General features: G+C 45.9%; 1 protein-coding gene across 1 annotated transcript; it reads right to left on the bottom strand.

Moving 5' to 3' along the window:
* Window positions 1-2,966: 2,966 nt before the first annotated feature.
* Window positions 2,967-17,774, bottom strand: LOC136652988 (vomeronasal type-2 receptor 26-like). Its single transcript, XM_066629914.1, has 5 exons — window positions 17,680-17,774; window positions 12,927-13,218; window positions 6,959-7,186; window positions 5,034-5,155; window positions 2,967-3,873 (listed from the first exon to the last, which is right to left on the bottom strand). Exons 1-5 carry the CDS (start codon window positions 17,772-17,774, stop codon window positions 2,967-2,969), a joined length of 1,644 nt encoding a protein of 547 aa, XP_066486011.1.
* Between the last annotated feature and the right edge of the window lie 74 nt (window positions 17,775-17,848).

Here is a 17,848-nt window from a genome sequence, read left to right as displayed (position 1 = left end):
GTGTGCCCCTGCACCCCCCCCACAGCAGCATGATGCTGGGCATCGTGTCACTGCATTCCCCCACCCCTGCCCCTTAAGCAAAGACTTGCAGGCTCTCAAACTCTCCCAGAGAATTTGAGAACCACTGAGTTAGAATATTGGCCACACCAGTGAGGCCAATCCTGCCCCCTGGGACCCAATCAGCCCACCCTGCCTCATTTTGCTACCTCTCTGCCCCAATTCCACCTTCTTACCACCCCCTCCCACCTCTGCCAATGACTAAGTAGTCAAGGAGCATGAGTGCATTTTCGTGGAAGGGAAGACACAGTCCTTCCCACTGATGTAGCTGGCAGCGCAGTAAGTTCATGCACAAAGAGTGCCTTCTGCAGTAGGCGCCGACTCCTTTACATAATTCCACATTGTCACGAGACAGGATCCAAGGACAGGCGGCTCTACTAAGTGCTAAATTGGGCCTATTAGTGGAATAAGAGGGATTCTATTCCCGCAACAGGACGTGAAGAGAAAAAATAGCAACTGAATGGGGAGTTCCTAGAAAGAAGCCACACCTTTTGCCAAACCTAATCCCCTGACCCAGGTCCACATGGACAAGTACCAGTGATTATACTGCTGCAGGTCTAATTAGACCCACCCCAGCCACGGAAACCTACCCCCGGATTCCCTTACACAGGATTTTCAGGACTGCCCCCCACCGGATGCAGCAAGTGCCAGATCACAAAATACTGCCCCCCTCCCCAATAGGCTGCTTTACTGGTCGCTTCAGAGCCTCTTGTGACATCCTCTGGCCCTTCAAAAGTCTTCTGAGTCCTCCGGAGTACCTTCCAAAATCCAGAAGTCATGTTTAACAGCCCTCTGGAGGCTTGAGAAGGATTTCAAAGGGCCAGGAGACATAGATCCGAATAGGACAGTGTCTGGTCCTGGACTACAGGATAGGATCTGGTGGATGCTTCTGCCACTGAGATCCACTGCTCTCCTGCCCCTGAACCATCCTGCTCCAGCCATGATCTACCCTCACCACCAGTTGACACATGGAACATGACACAACATCCAGTGGCAGGAGGCTCGGCTTAGTGGGCAGAGCTCTTAGTGTTTAATAAAGCCTCAGGTCCACCCTGAGCCTCTTGTTGATGTTTGTTGTGTTGCATCTGGTCTCCCAACCCGGAAGTCACTGGTGATGATGTCATCATCACAGATGATGTCATCACTGGCAGTTACTTCCAGTGGTACTTCAAATAGGTGGACCATGTGAAGTGCTATGGTGGAGGAAACCGTGTGAAATACTGTTCTTCATGATTGTTCTAAATTGAGTTGCTTGAATGCCTGTGATTTTGAATGAGTCTGTGGTGAATGAAGCCCCTCGTCTGAATAAAAAAAAAATATATAATAATAATAATAATAATAATAATAATAACAACAACAACAACAACAACAACAACAACAACAACAACAACAACAACAACAACAACAGGTATTTCTATACTGCCTTTCTTGGTCTTTATTCAAGGCGGTTTACATAGGCAGGCTTATCTAAATCCCTTATTAAATAGGGATTTTTACAATTGAAAGAAGGTTCTTTCTTTCAAGAACCACTACATTCGGGTGTTTCATTCCAATCTGGCTTCACATTCTGGCCTCCATCCTCCCATGCACAGAGCAGATGGAATAGCTCGGCTTCAGCTTGTCAGCTGCTCCAAGGTCGCATGGTGCCGGTGGCCTCAAACTGGCAACCTTGTGGATGTTATCTTCAGGCAGACGGAGACTCTACCCTCTAGACCAGACCTCCTGCCCATGTATGTGTAACCTGTATTGGCTGAGACGGGTAGAAAACCCTTTGTGAGCTGTGAGTGTCACAAACTAGCTGTAAAGCACGTTCGTGGCTGTCAGCAACAGTCCAGTGACGATGCTAGCTCAGCACCAGAGGATCACTGGTGCTCCGCGGCTCGGTAGTCATGCATACCACTGGGTGGCAGAGAAGTGAGTGGAGGTGTGGGGGGAGATGGGGTGGAGGTGTTCTGGGGCAGGGGGAGGAGGAGGGTGGGGGAGGAGGAGGCATGCTGGGGGAGGGAGTGGGGCGGGAGGGGGCGGGATCAGTATCTGCAAGGGATCCATTCCAGCCCCCCCTTTCCTACCTTCATCCTCAGCAGCACAAAACAGAGAAGAAAATGGCCACTGCCCCAATCTTCTTCAGCCTCAATTTCAGTGAGATAGTGGAGGACTGACCATACTGGCATGCTAGAGTGGGAAAGGAAGCTGGACTAGTGCCTCACGAATTCACTACCCCTCCAACATTGTCACTTGTTGTGAATGGTTCCACAGCACTTCACAGACAGGCCTCCCATGTGAAAGGTGGGCAACCCAATCTTGAGCTGCCCGGAGTGCAAGGCCACCGTGGAGCCAAAATGACCACCACAGCATCCAACACACAACCGAGCATCCTTCAGTGGCTCCTCAGGGGAAGTGCACTTTGATCCACTTCCCCTGAGTAAGGGACGTAGCTGTGCTACAAGATTCTATGACGGCTGTAGAGCTGGTACAGAAATGGAGAGTCCCGTGTTGGACCTCACATTCCTACAAAGGGCACAGGATCTGGTGGAGCCGAGCTCCACCAGTCCAGCCCTCCTCCTGCCTTGTGCCTCCCCTGCCACACCTCATCCCCGCCCTCCACCTGCCTCCCACCACACAGCAATGCTTCCTTCCTGCCTCTCCCCAAACCCACCCTCACCTATCTGCCAGCAGGTTGGTTTGTTTGTTTGTTTGTTTGTTTGTTTGTTTGTTTGTTTGTTTGTTTGTTTGTTTGTTTGTTTGTTTGTTTGATTGTTGGTTTGTTTATGGAATTTATACCCTGCTTTTCTATCCCAACAAAGGGAACTCAAGGTTGCTACCAAGAACGTGAAATAGTGGAGAGTGATCGAATATGTGGGCTATATCTACTTCCAGATAATACAAAATAAAAGATATGAAACACATAGTTAGTGATTTCTTCTTCTGAGCTGATCCTTGCTGTTCTGTTCAGGCCTCAGGATAATTATGTAGCATTTGGGGAAAAAGATACAGCCCAGCAACCCAGCACTGGAGGCCAAGATGGAGAAGATCTCCACAGCCACCATGTACTTTCCCTTGGTGCTCAGATAAAGCGGGATAAAGGACAACCACACACTACAAAACACCAACATACTGAAAGTGATGAACTTGGCTTCATTGAAACTGTTTGGCAACTTCCTGGCTTGGAAAGCCACAGTGAAGCTGACAGCAGCCAGAAATCCCAGGTATCCCAGAACACAATAAAACATAGTGATGGAGCCTTCATTGCACTCCACCACAGTTTCTTCAGCCAGAGAGTCCGTGTCCAAATCTGGAAATGGAGGGGCAGTGCAGAGCCACACAGCACAAATGGTGGCTTGAATGAGGGAGCAAACAAGTATAATGGAGTTGGCCAGTCTTTTCCCCACCCATTTCCTCATCCTGGATCCTGGCTTGGTGGCCATGAAAGCCAGAACCACAGTGATAGTTTTAGCCAAGATGCAAGAAACAGCCACTGAGAAGACAAGGCCAAAAGAAGTTTGTCGTAAAAAACAGGTCACTGCATGAGGCTGGCCAATGAATAGCAAGGAGCAGAGGAAGCAGAGCAATAAGGAGACAAGGAGAGAGTAGGTGAGGTCTCGATTGTTGGCTTTGATGATGGGAGTGTCCTGGTTCTTGATGAAAATCCTCAGCACCAAAACTGTGATCAGAGAGAAAGACAAAGCCAAGACACTTAATGTCATTCCCAAGGGTTCTGTGAAAGAGAGGAAATGGAAGACTTTGGGAAGGCATTGATCTTGGTTCTTGTTTGGAAACTGACCTTCTGGACATTTGACACAGTCATCCATGTCCGAAAAAATAAACAAATGTAAGTTTGATGTATCTGTTATAATATTCTCTTCCTATATCAACCCATGCCTAACTAAGTGGATGGTCCCACCTCTAATTCATGTTTGAATAGAACATTCTTTGAAATGTCGTTTTTTCTCAAATGTCAGAAAACAGAACAATTGTACAGCCTGCAGTGGCCTCTTTGGACAGCAAATATAGAATATTGAGATCTACTATCTGATCTAAAATATCCTTCCAAGCTAAACAATTTTGCTATACTTGTCGGGTTCAATATGGCTGTGGGTGAGGAATTGATGGCCAATAAAGAAGCAATGCTAAAAAGAAATTGCTTTTTTATGTAAAGTGCAGCATCTTCCGGGTTTTAAAAACAGGGGAAATAGAAATTTTAAAATCCATCATGGGATATCAGTGAAAGGAAAGTTCAAACCATGGGAGAAGACTTATTATGGGGGACAATACTATAGTAAAATGTGCTTTGGGTGCGAAAGGTGCCCAATAGTGACTGAAAAGGGTCAGAACAAGAAATGAGATTGACTGCTTAAAATCCTCGTCCTTCCTCGGTGGTGAAGAGCCCAACTAGCAGCTAATTTTGCTACTATTAAATTTGAAAGAGAGAATCACATAGTTGTCAAGCAGGTGTTTCTTGTAACATTTGATTTAACTCAATTTTTCCCTCCTTCACTTGTTAGTGATATGAATGGGAGAGAATCAGCCACCATTCACAGGTTTTTGGCTTTTGAGTATGGTGCAGTGCGGCGAGTGGAGGCGTCGAGGGTGTGGCAAGCGCAACTCCTGGGTCATTTGCCCACCCTCCCCCAAGGTTCACCATTGCCCCAGAGGCCTCTTAGGGCACAATCCTAACCAGGTCTACTCAGAAGTAAGTCGTATTTTGTTCAGTGGGGCTTACTCTTAGGAAGGTGTGGTTAGGATTGCAGCCTTAAACATACTCTAGCCAAAGAGCTGTTGTAAATCTCAAGAGGCACACTGGGAACCAGGCAGCCCACGGAGAGGTAGGTAAAATTGCTTCTGTTAGGCTGCCTTTTCCCCGGCTGGCTCATAGCATGAAGAGTTTTAAAGCATAAAACTAGGAAAAAGGGGATACTTAGGAGTGATGTTATAACATGAACGATTCATTACACTGCACATTTTGTCTCCCACCTGTCTGACAAGAAATCTTCCCTTCTGGACATAGATCACAATCATAGCAACAAAACGGCTTCCCTTCCTTCTTTTTCTTGCTGTAACCTGGAGAGCAGTGGTCATTGCACAGAGCAGTGGGCATCACCTATGCATGGAAAGAGAAGAGAGTTTACTCCTTTGGCTAGTGAGAAAGTACTATTCTTCTCTAAGACCAAACTATTTTTTTCTTTGATAGGGTTGGGGTGGGTTATAGCTGAATGGAAGCAATCAAGAACAGGAATTTTGGCAATTCAGAACCAGAAGTGTGAACCCAACTTAAGAAGCAATGAACTCAACTTGAAGTTGGCTGTTGAAGCACACGAACTCCTCATGATCAGAATATTTTTTTTAGTCTACTACTACAGTCTCATTAAAGGATTCAGCCATTCACTGATGGAATGGCTGTGCTTCCGAGGACTCAGGGCTGCAGCGGCACTGAAATGGTTATCGCTGCATCGTGTGAGGCTGAGAAGAAGTGTGGGGTCTACTCCATGTATGTGAGATTATGCTCCCTTACCCTTTGTAATCCCAGGTGGTTCCAATGGTTCTCCTCAGATTTGTGCCCACTATTGTGTGGATTCAAGGAACCATGTCAGATCTCCCAAGCAGGGAGGGGGGATAGAAAAGGGTGGCAGGGCCTTCCGTCTTCAACCCTGCCCGCTTCGTTCCCCTCTGCCATGCTTTCTTCCACCCTTCCCCCAACTGGAATATGTCCCCCACCCCAACTTAACTCTGCATGAAGCTCCAGGTGGCGGTTGTTTCCATTCCACCCAGCGATGGCTCAGCACAGGCTCTTGCTGAGCTGGTACCCAAGCCAGCCCAACGGTAAGTGTCGTGTGGGCCTTTAGATCAGGCCCTCAGTCAGTAACTTCTCTAATAGACTTGGAAATAACTGCCAAAATACTTGCACCAAAGATAAAAATCCTAATATGAAGAAGTATGGCAGCCTTGAGCAGAGGGCATTATTCTGAGTGGTAAATTCTAGGACTGGTTTTTGCAGACAAGATACCCCCAGCAAAAAAGCTTGCATGACACAATGAACAGCAGCCAGAGAAAATCTTGTTGCCTGGATAAAGATAGTATGATTGGCAACCTTCAGTCTCGAAAGACTATGATATAAGCCTACAGCACCCGGTATTCCCAGGTGGTCTCCCATCCAGGTACTAACCAGGCCTGACCCTGCTTAGCTTCCGAGATCATGGTATAAGCCTACAGCACCCGGTATTCCTATAGAACTCTTCTAAATAAATAAAGAGAGGCAGGGTTGGTGTCAGATGTTCTGGACTAATTTGCAGGCATGACCAGATAGCGAAGATGTCAGAGATCAACCAATAGCGGAGCTGTACAGGGGAACATGACTACATACCAAAGGCTGTCCCCTGAACCCACAGCATTGGTAGCACAAAATGTACCATCATGTGGTAAGCAGAGATCTAGTTGAGTGTTTTCCTCCAGGACCCCTGGCAACATTTCTGATCTGGAGATCAGTAGACAAGTGTGACCCTGTCAAGCCTCATAGCTCAGTGACGGATACCAAGCTATTAATGCAAACAGGACTGAGTTCATTCTCAACATCTCTAGACAAAGAAATATCAGTAGCAATGTCTGAGATGATTCACAGCCCAATACTGACTAAGTGCAGGGGTGGGAGAAGGTGGGGTAGGGAAGGGAGGGTGGAATGAGATGAGGGGATGGCAGCAATAGGTGGGGTCAGAAGATTGAGACTACGAGTTATAAATTCTATACTAAATTCTACATACTGATTTTGCGATTCCTTACAAAAAAGTAAGTTCTTTCGAAAGCATTGCTTAGAAGACTGGGAGGGAATACCAAGGGTCAAGGTGATCAGGATTTAATGCTGGTACATTTCCCATTTAGCTTTCCATCTTCCAGCTGAATCATACCCTACCTGATTGAATGCGCTGGGCCATGTGATGGTATCATCATTAATGGTGAATTCTTTGCCTGGGGTAACTTGAGGATCCATCATTCCTGTCTTCACTCTCAAGAAGGACTGGTTGGGGAAAGTCACCCAGTTGATCAGATCAAATCCAGCTGCTAATTCACCCTCCTCATCAAAAGACACCGTGTCTCCAGCACTGTTGTTAAATGAGATGCTTCTCAGGAATGAGTGAAGCTGGATTGGAAGGGGTCAAGGAAAACATTATAAATGATTTGTGTTTTCAGGGGAGGGACTTTTGTGTAACTGAAAGGACCACATAGTAAAACCAAAATGTTCAGCACACGTCACCTCTGTTTCCGCTGAATTCCTATTTGTCAGCAAATATTGTGTTTGTCTTTGTGGGGGAAGAGGGAACGACATTAATGGCAGCTAGCACTTCCAGAACTTTCTGGAATCTTTTTTCTGATGGGAACTGGGGTTAGGATTTTAATTCCAAAATTCCTGGCAAAATATTGATAGTTTCAAAAAAATAAATATTTATTTACTTTCTTTGAAGTGAACCCTCTGAGGGTCTTCTCAAGGACAGAAAGGATCAACATAGCATCTCTTTCATACCACAGTAGAAATCTAGTGTCACAGTCTGGGAACAGCCCATCACCCACCCACCCCTCTCAAAGCCAAGTACTTTGCTGTAAGGGAAAAGCTTGCAGATGGAAGTCCTGCAACTGTTCAGTTTGAGTGCTCCGAAAAGGGTCAATGTTTTGTGAATGCTTTGGAGGCTTTGGCAGCATTTGAATCATTGCCTCTCATATACTCTAGCCTTTCTGAGCATTTAGTTAGAATATGCACAAATACATGACCCCCATTTTGAGTCAAAGGCTGCAAAGACTTTGAGTCAAAGACTGCAACAATATAACAATATAACAATAGTTATATCCTAACTTTGGATAGCAAAGTTAGTCATGAGTCAGTTCCACTGATTTTACACACCTCATCCATAGTGATACGTAACCAACTGTGGAACAGAAAACAAAATAGATGAGGCTCCTAAAAAGCTGGATTGACAAAATCCATTATAATGTTCGGGCAGTAGAATCCTACGTTAGACTAGGCTGCCCTACCTCCAGCCGTGAAAGTAGGCTGATGGTGGAGGTGGAGACTGGTGGAGTAGGCAGAACAGAGTAGGAGAAGGAATGGGGAAGTTTCTACAAGCGGAGCAGGTGGGAGGCAGAACAGGATGGGGGTGGATCTAGGGGTGGATGTAGGCAGCACCTACATGCATCTGAACCTAATCACATTCCCCATCCCTTTCAATCTTCCTGGCTTGCCTCAGATGTCCACAAGAAGAATAGGATTCACAGATCAGAGGCATTCTATTGGGGCAATGGAAGTTTGCCTTGTGGCAAGAGAACAAGAGTTGCCTCAGCTCAAGGAGGCTTCCTGATGTATCCCCGCATGAAATATCTGGCGCAGTACTGAGGGCTGGGAAAAAAAAATTAAATGTAAAATTTAAATAAATAAATTAGAGATGGAACTTCGATGAATGAATAAATGAATGAGTGGGCTCATTCACTCAGCCTCTCCGGCCCTCAGAACATCCTCCAGATGCAATCAGAGCACAGCTCTGGTCATGTTCAGTCGAGTGGGCCAGAGGCTTTCAGGAGACAAGAGGCTGGCCGCAGGCCGGATAGAGGCTTACTGCGGGCCGCATCTGGCCCCCGGGCCAGGGTTTGGAGACCCCTGCTTTACACCAATTAAATGTTTGATTTTATTGTTATTCACAGGGGAACACTCAGTGAACTCAACCTGTAAGATCATTTGTGTTAATGATATACAACATGTTAGACAGACAGAAAATAGTTGTTCTGTATTTGCATGCATGTGTGTTCATGTGCTATCAGCTGCAGAACTAGTGCTGGACAAACAGAGCAAGTGCCCTGGCGCTGAGCCCGCAGAATTCTAGGACTTTTTGGCAATCCTTACTGAGGCCCCCGACACAGTTGAAAACTGTACTTCTGGTCTTCTGGAAGTGCAGTTTAAGACTGCAGGGGAGGCTTCCCCAGTTGGTCCTAGAGTCACACAAGGCTATGTCGCACTTTGAAGGTGGGGAGGTGGCATTTCATGAAGAGTGGCATTTCACACAGGAGGGTGGCATCGCAGACCTCTGCCCCATTGTCCAGCACTGTGTGTGATATGCACAAGACTCTAACATTTTCTGCACTTTAATAGCTTCCTTGAGTTGGGCAGACAGCATAAAATGTTGTAGTAAATTTAATCTACTATTAGTTACTCGAAATTTATTGTAAGCACTGCGTACAGCGAACTTCAGTGTCAAGCAAGTCTGCTCAAGCTTGGCAGAGTTCTTTCTCCCACCTTCTGTTCTTTAAGGTGGAGGTATCCAGCCCAGTTTGTTCTGGAGAGTTGATATTAAAACCTCGAATAAGGTCACAATCCCTAGTTGGTTATCTGGATCCAGAGTAGACAACTGGAACATGTCCTCAGTTTGTAGTAGTGTGCAAAAGGACTCTTTAGTGGCTGCATCCCATTTAATTCTTTTAATTGTGTCAGGGTGACCGTCCTCCACCTGAGAGTGGGAATTGTGGTAGCAATCTGAGAAGTAGGCCAAATCACATATTAAGGGTAAATGGTCACTAGTCTGTGGGTATCCAATTCTAAAATTCACTATCTGTGGGAGAAAATAAAAGGGAACCAGAATGTAATCAATAACACTCATACCTCTAGTTGAAATATGGGTATACTCTCCTTTATCCCCCAGATAATCTAGGCCGTTTAACCAAGTGAGGCCGTTGGTAATACAGAATTTAGCCAAAAGAAGCCCAGCTGCATTAATTGTTCTGTCTTCTGACTGCCTTTCAGAGAAACGAATCTCTGATAAGGTCATATCAGTAGGCAGATCTAGGATTTGATGGAAGATGTCGTTATTGTGTCCCACCCTGGCGTTAAAATCCGCAGAAATTATTGGTATGAGAGAAGGAAATTTGCCAGTCAATTCATTAAACATGCCACTAAAATATACCCACTGCTTTTCAGTTGCCGCTTTGTCATTGACAGGTGGCATGTACACATTTATAACCATAAGGCTTTGATGTGGCAGCCTCAGCTTAATTGCCTGGATTTTACAATAGCTATCGGCCATAAACACCAACGCATTCTTAAAAACTGGTTTCACTAATATGGCGAGACCGCCAGCAGGACGACCTTTTGCTGCGCTCTTCCGTGCTGGTAGTGATGTTACGGAGAACCCTTCAAACTCAATGGGTAAGGTAGCCCATGTTTCCTGTAGCAATATAACATCTCTATCCCTTAGGATTTCATCTAGCACTTTCTCCCGTGACTTTGCTGACTAGCCAGCGATATTCCAAGACAGGATTTTCAGTTGACCTTGGAGGGCTTCAGGGAGTCGATGTGGAAGCAGTCAGTCTGATGGAATTAAGGGAATTTGAATTTCTGAGCCCCTCTGCGTGCTTGAGGCAGATGGTTGTAGCTCTGGCTCAAGCATAATGGTCTCCGGCAATCTTAGCTTGGTTTCCAATCGATCCGGCAGATTTGTCTCTTCTAGAGCATTGCCTGTTGCTGCTACGGCTGGGGTTCCATCAGGAACAAGATGGATCAATGGTTGTTGACTTGGTTGGATATCCACTGTTGAAAGCTGGGAGAGTTGTGCCATGGGTTCCTCTAAAACAGTAGAGGCAGGTTGCTGTTTAATTTGAATAGATGTATTGGGCATCTCCATCACCACGCCCTCCATTTTATCATCTAGACAGCAATGTTCGCTATCGATGGCCTCTTTTGGTGGAGGGAGCAGATGGGCTGTTTCTCACACTCAAAAGCCCAGGCTGAGCCAACAGGAGGTGGCACTGTAGAGGGAGAGCCCCCAAGACAGAGGGAGTAAGGCATGCTTCCCCTGACTGGGGACTCCTGATGCATCTCAGTCTGATAGGTCGGCCTTAAGAAAGGGTCTTTGTCTGAGGAAACCATTGGAGAGTCCCGTGGAGAAGATGTGGTCTCACATGAAGTAAGGGGATGTGTCGTCTGCATCATATCCGACAGCTCCTTCCAGAGCATTTCCACTTTCTGCACAGTCTGTTGTTGTTCCTGATGAGGTAAGATTCTGAATGCCTCCAGGGCCTCCCTAGTCAGCTTGACCTCATCCACATCCGGTTGAGGCAACTGGTCTGTAAGCTGGGAGCTTATATTACAGTTGAAAAAATCAGATTTTGCAAATGGCTTCGTTGTTTGTAAGGGGTCAAAGGACAAACCTTGGGGGGCTTGTCCAAGCCCCCTCAGTTAGAGGCTGTGAGTTGCATGGTGAATGAAGCAAATCTGGGGCAAGAAGAGCTGTGACGTTGTTGAAGTGAGGGTCTGGAGCCAGCAGCAATCCCGGACAATTAGTCATTTCTCCCACTTTGGTTGTTAGAGGGAGACTAAAGCTCCCTTGTGGTTTTCCAAAGCACAATTCTTTTCCCATAGAGTCTTGGACCATATTAGCAGCTTCTATAATAGAATTTGACAGCTTTTTTGATGGTGGACTCAGTCCTATAGAGATATCAGACTCCATCGGCTCACTCGCCTCACTTGTCATCTCAGATACCAGATCTTTTCCTTCATGTCCACAGTTGAGTTGTCTACTTTGTTCTAAGAGACTGTCCAATCTTATCTGCAGATCCTCCAGTTCATCACGCCCATGTACTTGAGGTCTATCCTTCACAGTAGCTTGTCTTGCAGATACTGTACCATGAAGATCTGAATTGCATGATGTTGGCATATCTGTCTTCCCAGTGATGTTAACTTCTACATGCTTAGCTTTTTTCCTGATTAATGATCTGATGCCTAGCTCTTTAAAAATGCACTGAGGGAAGATATCAAATCTTCTGAGCCTCTGTGCTGCGTGAAATATCTGCTGGGGCACACTTGTTGAGCAGAAGTCAAGAAAAAGTCTTTTATACGTTGACTGGGCGGGTAAGAAATAAAAATACTTTATATCCGAATGAACAACCTAAAAGTTCAAAAGTTGGAAAGAGAACGGAGTATTGTTTCTTTAGATTTCCAAAGGTGGGCATCTCTTCTGGGGAAGTGAATTAGTATCTGATTGTTTTGGAATAATTGCTGCACTTTCCTTTGTTTTCCGTGTTGTCTGTTGTCTCTGGTATGGAGGAGGATGATTTAATGGTGTCCTCGGCGTTAATGACCGGAGGTTGGAACCAGGCAGCATTCAGAGTTAGCTGAGATGGATTCTGAATTATGGCTTCTAGTTGCCCCTCTATTTTGTTTAGGCGACCTAGTATCACTAGCAGTGACTCTGCAGATATAAAACAGATTTCTCCTAATTGTTGGAAAGTGCAATCTGAGGCAGACTGCCTTATCTGGGCACCATTAGTCTTATGATTCTGTCCGGGAGAGGTTTGTTTCCCAACTTTTCTAGCTTTCCCCCTCACTTCAGCTGGACACAATCTGCTAATAGGCAGCCCTATTGCTGAGTCATCTGAAGATTCCACAGGTTCAGTTGGGGTGGATCACTGGATCACTCAGATCCAGTGGGGGTGGAGGAGGGGAAGAAGCTCTCCATTCTCAGTTGTTTCTTTTTTCTCTTCTTCAGGTTTCCGCTTTCTAGGCGATCTGGGCGATCTGTGCACGGGCTTTTCCTCTGTCTTTTCCTCCCTTTGGCAGGCGTTTGGAACTTGTTAGTCATGTTTGCTATTCAATTAATCCCAGCCTTGAGAAAGAGATACTGACTCCTCTCTCTTTCTGCACTTTATTTCTTATTCTGTGCTTTCAGGATTTGACTGGAATAGTGGCTTCTGAACTAGCAGCATTTCTTGGCTTTTTCAAAGAGAGAGAGAGAGAGAGAGAGAGAGAGAGAGAGAGAGAGAGAGAGAGAGAGAGAGAGAGAGATATCCTTGCAAGTCAGTTACCTGGGAGGAAGAAAACAGAAATACTCATTTAAGAATTGTACCTGTGGAATCTTGTAGATGCCTAATTGAGTTGCCACGTGAAGGGAGATATCTGCATCAAGTCCTCCAATGACAACTATCAGTTCCTTTTGCTTGGCACATTTGAAGTTGGGGACAATCCTTTCCTGGGTGGAAAGAAGTTTCAGGGTGTTCTGGTAAGTCAGTTTTGCATTGTAGTAACTGTCATAGATGTGGAACCCCAGGCTGACATTAGGCAGGAAATTTGGATTCTCATTGATCTCCTTCACAGCAAAGACCAAGGACAGGACATGCTGATAGTTCTTTGGAACTGGACTAAAGGAAGAGTTATATTTTGCATGAATCATATGGTCAATCCTTCATGAAGTGTCTATCTGAATGCAGGCTGTAACTAATTTTATGAAAGGCTCAGGTGTTCTTTCAGTTGAAGAGATTTCATCCATTTCCAACCCCGATGCCATTGTTGTGCCTTGTATGGGATTTGGCCATCTCCTCCTCCAACTTTGCCTGTAGTATATCCCAGGACAAAAGAACTCTCAAGTTGGGTCTCTGGAAGTTGGAGGGTAGAATCTTTCAAATAATCACTGTCTAGAAGAAGGGGTGCCTAGTTGCTAAGTTTTGCAATAACTGAGGGCACCATTAACTATCCTGGGATACTCTTCAAAAAAAGAAATTTACTCCACCCATTGGAATGGATCTATATTTCAAGCAGAGCTCAGTGATACATAAATATTAAAGCGCCGTGTCATAAAAACAGTTCTAAGAAAAGAGTGTTCATATGATCTGAAATCAATCCATAGAACCCCACATATATAAGAATTTGAATGTAGCTCCTCATATCCAGTTGTCAGATTTACAGCCCAAGCCTAACCCACTTTGATGGTTAAATAGCCAGTGCAGAGTTGAGTAGCCCTACTGTGGGTCCACTTACCTTATGCGGGGAAGGGGACAAATGTCCCCAGCCCCCAAGGATCTATTGGGAGATGCAGCGTTCTGAGCTGCCCAGAATGCCCTGGGAGCCAGGCAGCTCAGGATTGGGCTGTCAGACTGCAAACATACAAACTGATTTATTTCTGAATAGACATACATAGGATTGGGCTGTTACACACAGGCTGTATCTCAGTGGTGGAGCAAATGCTTTGCATGCATCCCTATTAGTTTCATGTGGAGCAGAGAAAGATTTTTGTACGAAACTCTAGTTGCGACTTAGCATATCCAGTTCTGAACTGGATAATCTGACTAGATATAAATGATCCACGGAACCCAGAAACACCTGAAGGGCGCAGGAGAGAACTGAAAGACATGAAACAAACTGGCAAAAATGAATCATGTAGATGAAAGTATATTTATACAGTCTTTGAAAGAATCCTGCTCATAAATCTAAGTGCATCTTCCAAAACAAGCATAAGCAGACTGTCTTTTGGACATGCCAGTCTGTGCATGACACATTTCTAACTGATCTGAGCTACCAAACATTTTGGATGGTAGAAAAGGATGTCCTTATGTTAGTTCATCGATCAGCCTTGTTTTGGGGTGTTCGCGGAAAGCCATGTCATCAGAGTGGCAAACAAACTGCGATACATTTTCTCCAATGATGAGATCTCCTTTCAGGTGATACTTAAATGGGAGCTGGGAGGGATTGTACTGCTGCCATGAACAGAAAGCTTTTTTTTATTTACCTGCAGCAAGCGCTGCAGTCCTGTGGGGTCCAGGGAGCCCTCCGCAGGGCTTCACCTATATATATATAGTGTTTTGCATTCACTGGGAGCCCTGTGGAGGCCTCCCCAGTCTCCTAAACCCCATAATTGCAGTGCTGGCTAAAGGTAAGTTAAAAAAGAAAACCCTCCCGTCCATGGCAACTGCGTGATCTGGCAGATCATGCTGCTGCCTTCCCCATGCCTTGCAACAACTTACTGTATTCCCAATTCCTTTGTAGGAGTTTGGAAGCACAGATGTAGATGAAAGTATATTTATACAAATTTTGAAAGAATCCTGCTCATTAATCTAAGTACATCTTCCAAAACAAGCATAAGCAGACTCTCTTCTGAACATGCCAGTCCTTGAAATATACATTGGTAATTGATCTGATCTGAGCTTCTGAACATTTTGGAGATTTAAGAAGCATTTCCTTACATTATCATCCTTGTTTTGGGGTGTTCGCTGAAAGAAATGTCGCCAAATATTCAGGTAAACTGTGACACAATCGCTCCAATGATCAGATCTCCACTCTGTTGATACTTCCAGGGGAACTGGGAGAGTTCAGTGACGGCACACAAAGCAGCCTGTGCCCTGTATTCAGCTGGAGAAAACTGAAGGCCCAGAATGAGCAGCAGCGCTAACAGAAGCATCCCTGCTATCTTGTGTGGATCTTGACTCAGAATGCCCAGTTGCTATCCATCATCCACCCTCAACCTGCCTAGAACAACCCCAACTTGTGTGCAGCAATGCTTCCAGAATCTCTTGAAGAACTGGGCATATATAGTGGTGGATCTCCCCATCTGCTGCCAGGACAGCATTGGGCCATAAGTAACTGAAGATAAAAATGGCACCGTTCTCACTGTTCACAGTTTTCAACCCAGGTCTGAGCAGCTCAGAGATTATATGTTGATCAATATGTTTGAGGCATTAGAAAAGAGCTGTGGGATTTGCCTAGCGGGAGAATGACTCATAGCAATTGAAGTTAATTATAGGATTGGAAATCATTGCTCAGATGATTGCACTGGGTGGCATAATGTTTGCATCAGATGTAGAGGGGGGGGGAAATCCACTTGGATCTTTGAGTGATTTAGGGCCAAAACCTACCCATTTTGGGCCCCATCTATGCAGCAGTGCCAAAAACATCAACCACTTCATCCTATGGTGGGGGGGGGGCAGTCACAGAGGTCTCCTTTGTGGCACAGGAGCAGCTACCATGACGCAGGGTGATCTTCTCAGATCTGCTACAGCTAAATAGCTATTGCACGTTTCCATTGACTTGAGCTGCAGGATTGGGTCCAGGAAAGGAGTCAGGACAGTGGTTCTCAAACTGGGGCATCACATCGTCCCAGTCTGCAAGCCCTGGGCTCTGCTCCCTTAAGGGCTGGGGAGGGGGAAGGCATCCAGGGGATCGTGCCTCTGATCAGAGTGCAGGGGCACACTTCCACACACCCCTGCCTGCAGCTCCTCTGACCCCTGGGAGGCTACTGCAGGCAGGGATGAATGGAAGTGTGCCCCTGCACCCCCCCACAGCAGCATGATGCTGGGCATCGTGTCACTGCATTCCCCCACCCCTGCCCCTTAAGCAAAGACTTGCAGGCTCTCAAACTCTCCCAGAGAATTTGAGAACCACTGAGTTAGAATATTGGCCACACCAGTGAGGCCAATCCTGCCCCCTGGGACCCGATCAGCCCACCCTGCCTCATTTTGCTACCTCTCTGCCCCAATTCCACCTTCTTACCACCCCCTCCCACCTCTGCCAATGACTAAGTAGTCAAGGAGCATGAGTGCATTTTCGTGGAAGGGAAGACACAGTCCTTCCCACTGATGTAGCTGGCAGCGCAGTAAGTTCATGCACAAAGAGTGCCTTCTGCAGTAGGCGCCGACTCCTTTACATAATTCCACATTGTCACGAGACAGGATCCAAGGACAGGCGGCTCTACTAAGTGCTAAATTGGGCCTATTAGTGGAATAAGAGGGATTCTATTCCCGCAACAGGACGTGAAGAGAAAAAATAGCAACTGAATGGGGAGTTCCTAGAAAGAAGCCACACCTTTTGCCAAACCTAATCCCCTGACCCAGGTCCACATGGACAAGTACCAGTGATTATGCTGCTGCAGGTCTAATTAGACCCACCCCAGCCACGGAAACCTACCCCCGGATTCCCTTACACAGGATTTTCAGGACTGCCCCCCACCGGATGCAGCAAGTGCCAGATCACAAAATACTGCCCCCCTCCCCAATAGGCTGCTTTACTGGTCGCTTCAGAGCCTCTTGTGACATCCTCTGGCCCTTCAAAAGTCTTCTGAGTCCTCCGGAGTACCTTCCAAAATCCAGAAGTCATGTTTAACAGCCCTCTGGAGGCTTGAGAAGGATTTCAAAGGGCCAGGAGACATAGATCCGAATAGGACAGTGTCTGGTCCTGGACTACAGGATAGGATCTGGTGGATGCTTCTGCCACTGAGATCCACTGCTCTCCTGCCCCTGAACCATCCTGCTCCAGCCATGATCTACCCTCACCACCAGTTGACACATGGAACATGACACAACATCCAGTGGCAGGAGGCTCGGCTTAGTGGGCAGAGCTCTTAGTGTTTAATAAAGCCTCAGGTCCACCCTGAGCCTCTTGTTGATGTTTGTTGTGTTGCATCTGGTCTCCCAACCCGGAAGTCACTGGTGATGATGTCATCATCACAGATGATGTCATCACTGGCAGTTACTTCCAGTGGTACTTCAAATAGGTGGACCATGTGAAGTGCTATGGTGGAGGAAACCGTGTGAAATACTGTTCTTCATGATTGTTCTAAATTGAGTTGCTTGAATGCCTGTGATTTTGAATGAGTCTGTGGTGAATGAAGCCCCTCGTCTGAATAAAAAAAAATATATAATAATAATAATAATAATAATAATAATAATAATAATAATAATAATAATAATAATAATAACAACAACAACAGGTATTTATATACTGCCTTTCTTGGTCTTTATTCAAGACTTTATTCAAGGCGGTTTACAGGCTTATCTAAATCCCTTATGGGATTATAGTGCCTCACGAATTCACTACCCCTCCAACATTGTCACTTGTTGTGAATGGTTCCACAGCACTTCACAGACAGGCCTCCCATGTGAAAGGTGGGCAGCCCAATCTTGAGCTGCCCGGAGCGCAAGGCCGCCATGGAGCCAAAATGACCACCACAGCATCCAACACACAACCGAGCATCCTGCAGTGGCTCCTCAGGGGAAGTGGACT

Source organism: Tiliqua scincoides, chromosome 5, assembly GCF_035046505.1.
Source record: "Tiliqua scincoides isolate rTilSci1 chromosome 5, rTilSci1.hap2, whole genome shotgun sequence".
In the NCBI taxonomy this organism is placed as follows: Eukaryota; Metazoa; Chordata; class Lepidosauria; order Squamata; family Scincidae; genus Tiliqua; species Tiliqua scincoides.
This window is presented reverse-complemented; position numbering and strand designations above follow the sequence as displayed.

What these genes read in the sequence shown, in the direction of transcription:
- LOC136652988 (XM_066629914.1), bottom strand. Translation starts at nt 17,774, where the DNA reads ATGGCGGCCTTGCGCTCCGGGCAGCTCAAGATTGGGCTGCCCACCTTT. An exon ending in TGTGGAACCATTCACAACAA is followed by an intron (nt 13,219 to 17,679) that starts GTGACAATGTTG and finishes CTCTTCCTTTAG; the next exon opens with TCCAGTTCCAAAGAACTATC. An exon ending in GGCCCAGCGCATTCAATCAG is followed by an intron (nt 5,156 to 6,958) that starts GTAGGGTATGAT and finishes TTCCATGCATAG; the next exon opens with GTGATGCCCACTGCTCTGTG.